The sequence below is a fragment of the Harpia harpyja genome, chromosome 14, assembly GCF_026419915.1.
Source record: "Harpia harpyja isolate bHarHar1 chromosome 14, bHarHar1 primary haplotype, whole genome shotgun sequence".
NCBI classification, from domain to species: Eukaryota; Metazoa; Chordata; class Aves; order Accipitriformes; family Accipitridae; genus Harpia; species Harpia harpyja.
This window is the reverse complement of record NC_068953.1, coordinates 18392517-18406635: the sequence shown is the minus strand read 5'-3', so window position 1 is coordinate 18406635 and position 14119 is coordinate 18392517. Positions and strand designations below refer to the sequence as shown.

Here is a 14119-nt window from a genome sequence, read left to right as displayed (position 1 = left end):
TTCTTTCCCTGAATGCAAGAAGTTGTTTAATTTATTATTTAACTCTTGTGATAAACAGCTGGGAGCCAAGCCTTCACCAGGTCAATGTTTTAGGCCACACAGCCTAGTTGCTATGAAAATGGAACAAATCTAACTGAAATTTTCATGAAGAATTACTCTTTATTAATATTACACAAATAAAAAACGTCTCACAAGATTTAAGTTACTTTCACAAGCATAAGCACTGCAATGCAAGTGATAACTCTCATTATGGTAGTACAGACTGGCTTTCAAGTCGGGCATAAAATTAGTAATACCACCCTGAAATTAGCTGTGTATCTGATCTTGCACAGTGATTCTCACGGATGTTTTCTTTGGACTAATGAAGTCAGTCTATAAAGTATAGTAACTGCCTTTTAGGATAGTTTTACCAGTGAGTTCAGTTATGTAGTAACTGCATTTTGGGGAGGCCAAAGGCCATGAGCAGTCTGCTGCCTATAATGGCATTTTCTTTCTCTCCTCACAGGTACTGAATAACTGCCACCCATCATCCAACACCGTAATTGATTTCAGGACACCTTCCACAGTTTCCAGGTCCAACTAAAGCCACCACAAACTAGCTACATTTATTTAGAGAGCACTGATGCAGGTAAGGGACCTCATTTTGATAGGAAGTTTTCCAAACAGTAATTAAAAACAGGCCCTAGAAAGTAAACAGGACAAGAAAATTTGATCCACTTGAGTCTTAATCTACAGAAGTTCCCAAAATGGAGACTTCACATTCTTTCAGTGCTGCTACTGGAAAAGTCTGTCTGCAGTGGAGCAATGTTATGATCATAGGCAGCATATTCAGATGCTCCAGTACTTGCCACTTTAAGCTGCTGAGCAGCATGTGTGAGCTGAAATGCTGCATCAGGATGAGCCGTGTCAGGAAGCAGGGTGCACTCCCGCTCTAGCATGTCTGCAACGCCTTTCAAGAGGTCCAAAAAGCCAAAGGCCAGAGCTGCCTTTCGTAAACGATTAAGTTCCTGCAAAGAAGGAAAACTTTTAAAGCCACTGTAAGCCTTTACATAAAAGGTGGTTTTCTTCTTTTTTTAAAGGCAAGCTTATTCACTTAGAGAAAGATAACCTGACTAATCAGTACAGCTGCTGGAAACTGCCCAGCTGCTCATGAGATAAAAAATACTTCAGGGCTGAAGATAATAGTGGCACAACTGAACAGTTGGTTTTCCCTTGATCCCTTCCTATAAATCTCCACTTCTTCCTTTACCCTTTTGTGCATGCAGCTATTGTACCTGCCTGTTTTGTATGTGTCCCAGCTGGGGGTTGCCTCCAACTTAGGCTTCACTGACTACTGCCTTTAACCACAGTGTCCAGCAAGATGTATATATATTGATTTTTCTTCACTATAAACTGATGAGTGCGTATGTGCATTTAGGCACGGTACTCATTCTTGAAGTCTCTAGGGGCTACAATAACAAACTGCTTCAGCACTAAGCTTACAAGAGGAACAACAATTACCTCCAGCTACAGTCTAGATTATGGATTATTACGACGGGGCCAAATGTGCCTGGAATTTTGTCTTTCTCTGCTTCAGTTGTAGAAAAAAATGTAGGAGACATTTTCAGACTCAGAATGACATCTGTGTTCCTATTCCTCTCTGATCCCTCAGTTTATTTCTGCCTGGACAACAGCATAAATTGTGCAAAGAAGTTCACCATGGAAGTAGCAGGGATTGTGAGGGGCACCTATAAACATGACACGCCTATGCCACCCAGCCAGAGAATGTGGTGGCAGGGAAACCAGACCCCTTGTCTCACCTTAACTAGTCTGTAAAATAGACCCAGGATGTCTCTTTCTTTACAGAACCATGTATGTTTTTGCAGAGCCCTACAAGCCTGCACAGAACATACCGCAGACGCAGACAGTATGTGTTCCTCTGTCAAATGCACCACTATCACTATGGATCAAACTTGGGCTGGCCTGAAACGTTACTCACTTTGTAGAAGGTTTGAGTTTTTTCAGGGAGTTTCCTTGCATTTCTCAAGATCTTCTGTACATCTGTCTGCAGAAAAGAAAAAAAAAATTAAAAATCTTGGCAACTGCTGGGGAAGCTGCAGAAAAAAATCCTCAACTACCTATTGATAAATTATCCTGACCATTGACAAGACTGCAGCACACAAAGGCTGAAACATAAGCGGTAATTATACTAAATCCAATAAACTAAGCCAGATGCTATACTGGAGACACAGCTTTCATTAAACAAGCTATGCTTTCTGATTGCATTTTAATCATGACATTTTAAAGAGGCAGTGTTTATAAAACCGAAAGAAAAGCAATAAAGCAATTACATTAAACGGACAAGACACACACAGACTCCACTTTGCTGGTAAGATGGCTACTGCTGATCAAAGTAAAGCATCAAGTGCAAAACCTGTATCATTACCTGGAGGCCACTTGGTTTAATCCACACAGTAACATTTTGTGCATAACTGCGCTTGTTCTTGGGTTGCAAGGGAAAAGGGCTCTTATTGTCATCTTCTCCGTAAGGATTTTCTTTTGCATCTGGGAGAAAAAAGAAAATAAACAGACTTAACTAAGATTTGGCAAGGTCATTCACACAACTGAATGTGCAAGAGTTATTCAAATGAACGTGACCAGTACCTGAAATGGGTCCAAGCTGTGCCATCTTCCCTAGCCATGGAAGGGGCTCAGGGCCAGGTTCAAAGAGTGACATCATGAGGTTTGATTTCTTCTTGCTATCAGCTTGTGAATAGAGCATTCCGTACCACTCTGGCCTATTGAAAAGAGCAAATCCCAAAGGCTGAAAATCTTCCATCCCTCTTTGCCTAGAATTTGCCTCCCTCCCACTGTGTAGAGGCTCACTATTTGCAATTTATACTGGCGAAACATATCCACAATTAAAAATCCACAGCTTTCTCTAGCAGTGCAGAGTTCTGTACAGAATACAGATATAAATAAGTATAATATATAAATAAAGCATAAATGAGCAAAGTAATAGATTTTTCAGGCAGACATCCAGCTCCATACCCCAACTGGACGACAGCCACCATGCCTTCCACTTTCAGGCTGCCATGTAATAAAACACAGAAGTTGGGGATTTTCCCAGCAATCTGATTAGCTGAATTCTCATCTTCAGTGTCATCTGTGATCCCAGGTCCCACCTCATCACCTTCTGTGGAAGAATAAAAGCAAACAAAGAGACAACATAAGAATAAATTTGAACATACTAGTTCCATTTCCACGATACCACCCTGTATTTTCTGCCATGCAAGAATTAATTAATAGTTTTGTAGAACGAACAGCTGCTAAATGAACTGTTTGGGTAAAGTGGCACTAAAATGTTATATAAATATTCCACTGCATCCTACTCACAAAACAGTTACCAAAAAACTGCAAATAAAACCTCAGCTTTCAAGAAACTAGAAATGAAATGGCACCAAGAATCTGGCAACAAATAGATGTCTGCTTCTGAACCAAAAGCATCCTGAATTTCAAGTCCTCCTCTCCTATGTAATTTATGGTCTTTATGAGAAACTTACCATGTTTTAGCAGCTGGAATACAGCTGTGACTTAACTGTTAATATCTTCTAAGGTGAAAGGCCTAGCAGGATAAGAGTGTTGATACAGAGATGAAAGCATATCTGGATCTTTCATTCTTCTTTACCAAGAGAATCTCATTGTCTGCTCCACTCCATGACCATGACAAAAGGAAAGGGGAAGTCCTTCTTACCACAGGCTGATGCACTCAAGTAGCTGCAAGTCAGCAATAGGCTTAACCATCCTCATAGCCTACACCAGTCATTTGTATAGACACATATATATCTGGCCCCAATGAGCAGCAATTAATGCTCAAGTACAACTGAGCAATCTAGTTGCGATTAAGATCAGATTTTTCACAACAACAAATCATTCGAAGAACCAATTAGATGCAGGCATTAAATATTCATCTTGCACCACATATTTCATGGCCCATAACTATTTTTAGCTTTAAGTTTAGCATGTTCTATTAATAATGATGCTATAAGGACACTGTTCCCTCTATTAACTTTCTAAAGAACACAGTATTCAAAAAAAGAAAGAGCTTGTGTTCAAGGTTTTAATTTTAATGTAACCACACAAACATGTCTTCAGAGACACCTGGCATTTTGATAAAGCATAAAACCTGTGCTTCTAGTCTAAACCACCACAGACATTACATGGGAAGCTTAAAGCAGTTTTTGCTAAAAGAAACAAAACTTGCTCACCTCTGTTAAGTGCAATGGGCAGTACCAGGTGTCTGGACAAGACAGGAGGGCTAGAAATGTCAGCTATATCTACAAACCCAACAATTTCTAGATCTGTGGGGAGACAACAGGTTTAAGTCAGATTTGGAAATAGCTGAAATGTATTCAGAGTCAGTTTAACATTACCACTTCTTACACCACCAAGTTTTCTGAAGCACTGACTAGAGGTAGCACAACAGAGCCCCAACCTTGACTGGGGTGTCTAGCTGCTAATAAGATAAACACATTCATATGTAATACCATGACACTTTAAGATGAGAACATAACTTTCATCACACACATAGTGCTGTCCATGAACTGTGCTGCTAGACAAATACAGAATTGCGCACATTGTTTTTTACACTGTACACAATCCGTTGCCATTTTATAAATTCAGAAGAAGAGAAACCAAAGGACTAAACCAAATCTACTAGCTTCAAACTGGCATCACAGAACCTGCAGGAATTCCCATCAACTCTCTGACAGGGTTAGCCCTGGTGGGACATGTTCCCAGGACTGGGAAGACTGAGTTGTGGTTCTTGAGTTTTATATGCCCACTGGAATTTTAAATGCAGCTCCATCTCATACAGAGTTGTGGACATTCGCTGGTAAAAGACTGAGGCAGCCACATCCTTCATGCTCAGCCTTGTCTGATTTCCTTCTCACTTTTGGCTGCAGGAAATGTCATATCGGGTTCATGTCTCTCAACTGTGTGAAGGTTTTGGTGTGTGGCTTTAGGACTAGCCTTTGACCAGCTCTACACTGACAGAAGTGTAGAGAGTACCTGCTTTGTGTACTCTTCTCTACATGAAGCATGGTGACGCATGTTGTGCTCTAGCTATGGACACAGGTCCATATGTGTATGGCACAATTAGAAATTCAATGCGTTTCCAACCTCTACTGCAGCTGGAACTGGGGAGCACAGTCTTCTCCTTGACAGCCCAAGTAAAGGACCTGGCCCAAAGGCAATTCAATTGGTTTTTCTCATAGCTGAACAACAAACACTTGATTAAAGCCATGGAGGAATTCAAGAGCTGAGCACACCATACGCTGCATTTTAATGCACACAGAACAAAACTTCCTTCATGCCAAATTCCCATCTTTGGAATGATAGGAGGAACTCTAAGACTGAATGCAACACAAAGCCTCCCTCATCAAGACACAGTGCGGGCTCTTTTTCTTTGCTTTTGCTATTTTGGTACAGAGGCACTCATTCCTATTTAAACAGTGTGCAGCTACAAATAACAAGTGATCAATCACACCCCAAATGAGAAATGTTTTTCCTCCTGCAGATTTAAAAAACCCCAAACAAATCAAGGCAATCTTGGTGGCAGTAATTTACAGGTTGCAGTTCACTTCCTTGCAAAATTTTACCACTATTGTGTCCTTATTCACATGCAAGCTGTGCACATTTTGTTGAAAAAAGGAAGTCTACAGGACAGATCCAGGAAATGAAATTGCCAGTAGAGCTAGAAACTCACAAAAAAGAAATTATCTGAAAGGACACCTGGGCATACGATCTAACCAAGTCACTCTCTCTGCACTTCCCAAACAGCACAAAGCCAGCAGGAACTCCCATCAGCTCCCTTGCAGAGTTAGCCACATTGGGGTGTCACCGAGGGTGCCAACCTTGAGCTCAAGGGCCACAGCACTTTACTGCCTGACTGGAAAGAACAACAAAATGCATGTGGCCAAGCGCACTGCTGAGGAGCTGAGAGCAATTTTGACGTTACAGTTCAAACTTAATTCTTAGAGGCAAAGCAATGAAGTTCAGCATATCCTCTCCAAGAAACATACCTAGCCATTTGCAAGTCACAGTCATGGACTATCTACAGACTACCTGCTGTTCGTGGGTGCAGTGTCCACTGATGGGAGGGCTGAGAAAGGTTTTCTTTTCACAGTTGTTTTTAAAAATAACTTAGTATTGGTAAGAAGTGCCAGGATGACAGACAAACTATAAAGACAGAGATTTATGAAATCTCAACCTTTACTTGTGCTGCCTCACCAAATCTTCTTGACTCTACTCCTAGTGGATTCCTTGAAGAAACCTCCAGAAAGATGCTAGTTTGTCTCACCTGATAATACAGAGCCTTTCTGATAAAGGCAACTCTAATACAAAATGCAGCCCCTTCTTCAACACACCTCTCCTATTCTCCATGAAGCTTATGAGGATATTCATGGAAAGCAGCCCATGGCTGTCTTCCACAGTCTTTGCCCCCAGAAATTGGCACCCTGAGCTTTGGAAGTGCCTCTACCCTACTCCAGCCCTTTTACCAGGTACACATGGCTGAAAGAGGATGATGTTCTTGCCCCCTGGTGCCACATATACCAAAAAAATTACACAGTCAGTGATTGATCCTTGCAAAGAGAAAGTGGATGAAACAGTGACTATACAGCGTAAGAGGTGGTAGTGAAAAGGTAAAAATCAAATGGATTTAAGTAAAAAAGCAACCAAAGATTCATTACCTGTATTAATTGCTTTAGGGATGGGGTCTATTTCCTCATCTATAATGAAAGGTTCTGGTCTGGGAAATACTTGCACATCAGATGTTAAGTGGCCACACTTGAGAACAGCATGGAATGGTGTATAAGCCAGGTCTATTAGCTTTCTAGAACACAATCAGTTATTATGGAGGAAAACATAATGCATATCAAATGAAAATAGTTTGTCTAAAGCACACTAACTTAGCTCCCCAAACTTTTTATTTTTTACTACAGTTAATTCAATACTTCTAGCATTGCTAAATTACAAAACAAAGCAGCATATTATCACACTGATGGCAAACTAACAATAATTGTGGAAATTAGTATCTGCCAATCAGAAAGAGATGCTATGATTTGGGTACATAATGATTAAAATAAATACTGACCTTAACCAGTGAAGACTGGTCAAGATGAAAATACAGTCAACAAGATCATAAACTAAAAGAAAACAAGTTTAACTAGAACATCTCATATCCTCAGATTTCTTATTTGTTTTCCTTTACAGATACTAACTAGAAACCTTCACAAAGGCGTATTGTCTACAAGTCTACTAACCCAAACATTGACTGTACATTCTTCAGGCAAAGGGGTCCATCAATGGTGAAAATTTGCCCTTCCCCATTGTTTAAATCTATTAGCCGCTCCAGGCAGTCTAGGGAATCCGTGCTTTGAAGCTGTAAAAAAATAGAAGAGAAATGCTTTTGTTGAGTTTTCTTTTTATTCTCTTTTTATTAACCAGTACATTTTCAGAAAATATACACAACACAGCAAAAAGCATCTGATTGGATACTATCACGATTTTTTGTTATCTCACTCCTTTCTGAATAAACCAACATTCTTGGTCTCCCAGGCAATGTACTCCTTATGTTGCATTTATATTAGATCAGATGCAGCATTTGGCCTAGTAACAAATAATCATAGAATATCTCCAGTTGGAAGGGACCCATAAGGATCAAGTTCAACTCCCAATCATGTTAGGTTCTGCTTCAAAAGCAGATTCAAGCCACCAAAAATCCCAGAAGCTCTCAGTCTTCAAGTGCACAGGAATGCCTTAACTAGTATAGTATTTTATTGATAATGCTAAGTTTCCAGCTCCTTCAGTATAATATAATTTTTAGGAGGGAAGGCAGATATAATTCTTTTTGATAAGTTCTTAGAGAATGCTTGTGAAATTACCTAAACTTATCAGTAATAGAAGATGTATTTTAAACATTTTCCCAGTTATTCTGATGTGTAAACAATGCTTCAATCCATCAGCTTAATCAAGAGGATCATCCTTGATAGAGACCTTGAAGCTGAAATATCTATTGCATGCCTAAGTAGAAAATCCTTCTGTGACAGACAGAAGAATGTAGGTGTCAAGTCAAAAGCAATGCTATTAAGAAAACTTAATCTAAGGAACTTTAGTCTATATAGGCTTCTTTTTAAACATTTTTTATTCAACAGAATTCTAACTAATGTGAAGATTTTTAAAGCTGGTATTGAGATTTTCAAAGGTACCCAAAGAGAAAGCAAGCAGTCACCTTTCCTTCAAAACTAAGGGAAGTTGGTTTAAACACTGGCTTGGAGACTTTACAATTTTGCTCACTCACATTTCTACATAAAGCTATTGTTGTTTTAAGTGCCAAGCATCTTTGCAACAGAAATAATTTATTCAAGAATTTAATTGTAGATTAAGAAAAGCCCCCAAAAGCATTCAATGTAATTAATGCAGTAAAGGTAATAATATAAACAGAGAAATAAAAATTGCATAATATTCTCCAGGGAGAAACTGACGTGATTTATAAAGATTATTATAATAATGCAATAGTAGTAGATAATAATAGTGCAATAATAAACTTTAAAAAAGATACTACAGTTACATTTCATCAAATAACTAACACTAAGTACCAGATTGTCAACTAAACTTTAAAACTAAGCACAAGAACATCAAAGTATGTTTTGTGCTGACCTGATCATTAGTTCAGAGAAGACCATTAATTACACAATGCAACAAAGAAGAAGGTATGTGTTAAAGACATCACCTCTTCCAGATTTGCCATGCACATGACATACAACTTGGATGGGAACGGGAAAGGCAGTGGAAACCGGTTGCTTTCACTTCGCTGGTTGTGAGTAGCTAGTGAGTGCCGTAGGGAGCCTCTGCCGATCCCCAAGCAGCCATCAGTGACAAGAACAACCTTGAATGAAAGAGGATAGATTAGCATTTCCAAGCCAAAACACATTTCTATCTGCAGAGGGCAACTATACACCAACACATTTCAGTAGTCTTCCTAGCGGCATGCACTTCTATACTGAAATTCCCTGCTCACACAGGGATTTCCTCCACTGAGCTGAGGAAAGAATTGCGGGTAAAATTTCCAGAAACAGGTACATAAATGAGGAATTGAAGATTTAACCATTGCAATGTAAACTACGTGCATAGTAAATATACATCTTGTTGTAATTAGGCAATTGCACTAAAATTTAAATTTCATAGCCAGAAACACACCATGCTGTGCATAAACATGGCTATTTTTAAGTGTACACTAGAAGCACACTGACTATACAGCCAAAAAAGCAGCCTGCTGCTGATGGACTCAAGAACCTCAGGTTTATTTTCAGATGGAAGATAAAGCCTATTTCTTCTGCAGAATCTGGAGGGCAACCCAACTTCCACTACAAGTCACAGAATCCATACAAAAGGTAGTGCTAATTACCCTAATTCTTTGCAAATAAATACAGCTGCAGTATGCTCACATTTTGCAGCAGAACTATTAAAGAAAAAATATGCATTTTTCCATTCAGTTGCATGTCCAAAGTCACTCCTTGTGGAAACTTGCACTAATAGGTTACGCTGAATAATGGAACTATTTATACTCAGCTGAGACCCAGTTATTTCCAGAATAGTAAAATAGCTGGTCTTTCAACACTGCACAGCAACAGCAGGCATTATTTTGGCTGAGGGGTAAGAAAAACCAAATCCAATTGAAACTCAATGTATATCTGCTACATCCAGATTTGTATTCTCTCTTCACCCTCAATCTCTCTCTTTTGCAGTCTCTTCAGTTACCATCTGAACTGTTGCTCACCAGTAATGTTTCTCACTATTGCAAGATTCTGCACAGTACATTGCTCACTGCCTTTCATCGCTCCATCACCTGAAGTTCCAGTAAAATGAGCCATGACACAAATGAGAGACCAAATTGCTGAGGTCTAATCTATGCTTGGTTTTTACATCTTCCTAGTTCTTTGCTTTGAATGCCTGCTTTTCCAAGGTGCCTTTTATCCTTGTTAGATTATGAAGCATTGCCTAACCAATAAACCTCTATCCTTTTTTTCCTTAAGGAATATTACTTGAGACATCTTCCTAGCTCACTGAGCTGCAAAATTACTGAACTTAAATACTAACCCAAAGACCAACAGGCTCTTAAGTGTGTCAGAAAACCAAGGGCTAAAAGCAGACTTTGCCTTAAGAGGCAGCAAATTGAGAAGGCTGAGAGCTGCAAGGGCTGAATGGAGTGTGTGAGCAGATGCATGCCGAATGACTCATTAGGGAAAGAAGACAGATCAAAACACACTCAGCAGTAGTCCCATGCTGTTGCTTGAGACCTGGAGCTGTTACAAGCCCTAGAAACCATCAGGTACTGGAGGAGAAAGGTTACTGTATGTGTGACTATACCCTTTCCAAACCAACTGAGGCTCCTGGGACAGAAGACTGCATCCAGATCAAATGTCAAGCCTGCAAAATAGTACTCTTGGGCCAGATTTTATAATCCACTCCACTACAATAACACACTGGACGGAAGGCAGTCTAGGGTTTTTTGCTGCTGAATATTTTAATAAAGACCACCTTCTGTTCATATTCCGGATATATCCAAAATACTAATTCTTTGTCTTCTTGTAGCACCAGCGTGCCTGAGAGTATTCAAAGTTTTCAAATTACATTTACATTTCCATCTGCAACTTACAGGGAGTACTAAGCATATGCTAGAGCCTAGGTATAGTGAAATCAGTCATACCTGGCAAGGAATTGCTGCACCCCATTCCTGCTGGACAATATTGCAAACCCCCAGAAGCGCTGACTCTAAACAGGTTTTGTCATAATCGTCCATATTACTTAGGGCTTCCTATAAAGACAAACACCACTGTCATTGCTGGGTGAAATACCCCTAACAGGAAACATAAAAAAGTTATTCACGGTTCTGTGGTAAGTCAGTATATTTGCTTTGCATTATAACACAACTGCATTGTTACACAATGCAAAGTGCTATGTTCTTACATATGACCTGCAAAGTTAAAAAAAAAAATAGAAAGAAAGGTGCAAGAAATAATGAACAATATCATGAGACAACAATGACAGCTGACTTTGAAGGAACTGTAATGTTATAAACACAGCTCTTTAAGAGAAAAAAAATCCTTTGCATGTCTCAAAGAAACAGTAAAGTCAAAATCTGCAGCAATGTCTAACATGAAACACTCAGCTTAGAAAATCCTCCCAGGGGTCAGAGCAACTTTAACTTCTTAGAGATTAAGAAAGTAGACCACAAGGAGCTTGTCTCACAAAAATTCTTTGGCAGAGGGAGTAAAAGAATCCAAAACCTCATATCCACATCCTGTTTCTATAACCATAAATCAACTTTTCTCCTTAAAATGAAAACTTCACACTTAGCACAGCATCCTAAGAAGGGTGCAGCTGTAAAACTAACATGCCAGAGGAGCTTGGCTGGATTCTTGGCTTTCAGAAATTCCTCAGATGAACTCTTAGGGAGGTAAAAATAAATCAAAGAGAATGCACTAGCATTCATCTGCTAAAAAGCAAACATAACAGAGAATATCTTTTAAAATCTGTATGTCCCACAAAGGACAAACCTAAAACATGGTGATCTGTGACAGCGACGTGTCATTTTGTCCTGATATTACACATGATAACCAGATACATATGTACAAGTTTTAGGGGATTCAGAGACTTTCCGTGCCTTACTCCACTCATGTGAAATTTCCCTCTTGGACTTTCTCCTTTTCATTTTCTCCCAAATTCCCATCATATCTGTGAGGCCTGAAATCACTTATTCTCATTCTCACCCTGCTTCAACTGCTACACACTCTTTAAAGCACCTTCTCTCTACCAAATCCCTTGGCTCAAAACCTTTCTAAATGGTCCTGTCTACTACATCATCTATCAAGAGCAAATCAATAACTACAGACAAAAACACGAACATCACAGAACCACTTTAAGAGCTTCATCAGGCAGCCCTTTCCTCCATCCCCACTTCTAACTTAATTAGCCACACTCCAGTGGTTACTTGCAAAGGTATGATTTGTGAAATAGCAAAATGTTTCAAATGCATTGATTTCACCTATCCTTAAAATAAGGATAAAACAGTCAATGCAAGATGTTGTGCACAGGATGATATGAAATCACACCATTTGACCATGATTTGGAAACACGCGTGGGGTTTTGGTTTTGTTTTTGTTTTTGTTTCATGTTGATAGCTTACTGCTTTTGTGTTTCATGCACCCTACCTGGAGCGTGTTGTAATCTCTCGTAAAGGGCACCATCAGCTCCCAGAGCGACGAAAACACCACTAAGGCCGTGAACTCCAACTTGTAGTTGGTCGCCATGTGCTCAAACAGCATAGTCAGGCCATGGACAGCCAGGTGCTTCCGCTGGTACTCTTCAGATCCCTCCACTGACACCGGCCGTGTCATGGAGAGCGACACATCCATCACCACCACCGTCGGCATGATTAACTGCTCCTCTCTGCTACCGTCGCCACGGAGAACAGTGATCCCCTGCGTGGAGGGGGAAGAAAAAGGCCACGCCTGGTATCAAAGCTGCAGTTACGGAGCGACTCGTCTCGCTCTCTGACACGGACCCCACTGTGCGGTGGGGGAAGTGACAATTACCCTTTCGCGCCCCCCCAACGCGAGATTTAGCACAGATTAAGTCAACAGATCTGCTCCTGAACCACACACGGCATATCCAACCGGCTGTAAAGGCCTGGAAACGGCGAGCGCGGCCAGGGCTGAGCCTCGATGGGGGAAAGGGAGCAGCAGTGGCACTCCGAGGCCCGAGGAGAGGCCCGGGGACCCCCAGTAGGGAGCCAGCCCTCCCTCCCAAGCCTTCCCCCCTCAGCGGGGCCTCTCCCCGGAGCCCTCCCCCGGGGACAGCTCGGGGTGTTTCGGAGGGGAGCGAGGCGAGAGGGGGAAGGGAAATGGTGGCGCTCACCCCCAGCCCGCCGTGCCGCCATGGGTCCGCCGCAGAAACCGTCCCCCCCGGAACGCCGCGGCCGAGGCGGGAAGGGGCCGGGCGGCGCGCGCACAGCCCCGGCCAGCCTTTCCCACAGAAGGCCTCCCCGCGGGGGGGGACGCAGGGGGAAAACCGGGTTTTTCGTCAGTAACAGCAGGAGAAGTGGGTGATACTGCATACATTAGGGAAAGCAGTTCAGTTAGATGGCAGTACTGCGGAAAAGTACTGCCACGGTAAAAAAAAAAGACTGCTATACACAGAGAAGAGTTTATGAAAAAGCGTCCCAATCGGCTAGTGGGCCTCCTTCTCCCTGGTCTGCACATGGGGCAGTAGGGATGGGGGAGTTCAGTAAACTCCATTGCAAAGCTTGGATATACCCCTGCAAAACTGTCCATTCAGACAGCAGTTTGCTTTAAAATCATCAAATCACAGTTTTCATAGAATCATAGAACGGTTTGGGTTGGAACGGATCTTAAAGATCATCTGGTTCCAACCCCCCTGCCATGGGCAGGGACACCTTCCACTAGACCAGGTTGCTCAAAGCCCCATCCCACCTGGCCTTGGACACTTCCAGGGATAAATCTGCTTACTGGATTTTTACGACCATTAAATCTCCAACCAGGAACATTGTTATTTCTTCCTTTGTGGAGCTGCACCATATCGGTGCCACTTGGTACAAGAGTTACTGACACCATCCTCGGGTTGGTCTGCCAGCGAGGGACTGCCTGCCCACAGGGCCCTGCAGGTTCCTCTGCCTCCATTGTCGTGGTGCAGGAGCTGAGGGATTTTTCCAGAAGACAGCAAGTTTTCAACCTCCCTCTGGCACTGCAAAGTAGACTCATATTGTGGCAAAGGCCAGCAGAGCTGCTTCTCTGGCCTGTCACCCATATGAGATGCTTCACAATGAAGCTACATGCAAGTTGTCTTGTTTAAGTGACCACTGCTCCATGCAGAGGAGCAGTGTGATTTACCCTGGCTGCTTTCTTCCATAGCTGCCATGAGAATGATACGTGTCTCACAGTTGGTGCTTTCATCTGGCAGTTTGTAATGGAGATAATTGCCTGCCCTCATACTCAGAATAACCTGTAGTAGCAGACAAAGATATTGGCTTCGGTGATAGACCCAAATCTATACAATA

The 14119-nt window shown here is 41.5% G+C and overlaps 1 protein-coding gene across 2 annotated transcripts; it reads right to left on the bottom strand.

Moving 5' to 3' along the window:
- Positions 1 to 139: 139 nt before the first annotated feature.
- On the bottom strand, positions 140 to 13056 carry INTS14 (integrator complex subunit 14). 2 transcript variants are annotated; one of them, XM_052807482.1, is made up of 12 exons: positions 12961 to 13056; positions 12255 to 12524; positions 10751 to 10858; positions 8774 to 8929; positions 7305 to 7423; positions 6732 to 6874; positions 4248 to 4340; positions 3031 to 3175; positions 2644 to 2777; positions 2426 to 2544; positions 1979 to 2044; positions 140 to 1007 (listed from the first exon to the last, which is right to left on the bottom strand). In XM_052807482.1, exons 2-12 carry the CDS (start codon positions 12474 to 12476, stop codon positions 756 to 758), a joined length of 1557 nt encoding a protein of 518 aa, XP_052663442.1. In that variant the 5' UTR covers positions 12477 to 12524; positions 12961 to 13056; the 3' UTR covers positions 140 to 755. The 2 variants fall into 2 exon arrangements, with proteins under 2 accessions (XP_052663442.1, XP_052663443.1); XM_052807483.1 differs by lacking the exons at positions 10751 to 10858; positions 12961 to 13056.
- Between the last annotated feature and the right edge of the window lie 1063 nt (positions 13057 to 14119).

Coding starts and splice junctions, on each gene's coding strand:
- INTS14 (XM_052807482.1), bottom strand. CDS start 12,476: ATGCCGACGGTGGTGGTGATGGATGTGTCGCTCTCCATGACACGGCCG. Junction 10,859..12,254: donor GAGATTACAACACGCTCCAG/GTAGGGTGCATG, acceptor TTGTCTTTATAG/GAAGCCCTAAGTAATATGGA. Junction 2,545..2,643: donor ACAGCTTGGACCCATTTCAG/GTACTGGTCACG, acceptor TTTTTCTCCCAG/ATGCAAAAGAAAATCCTTAC.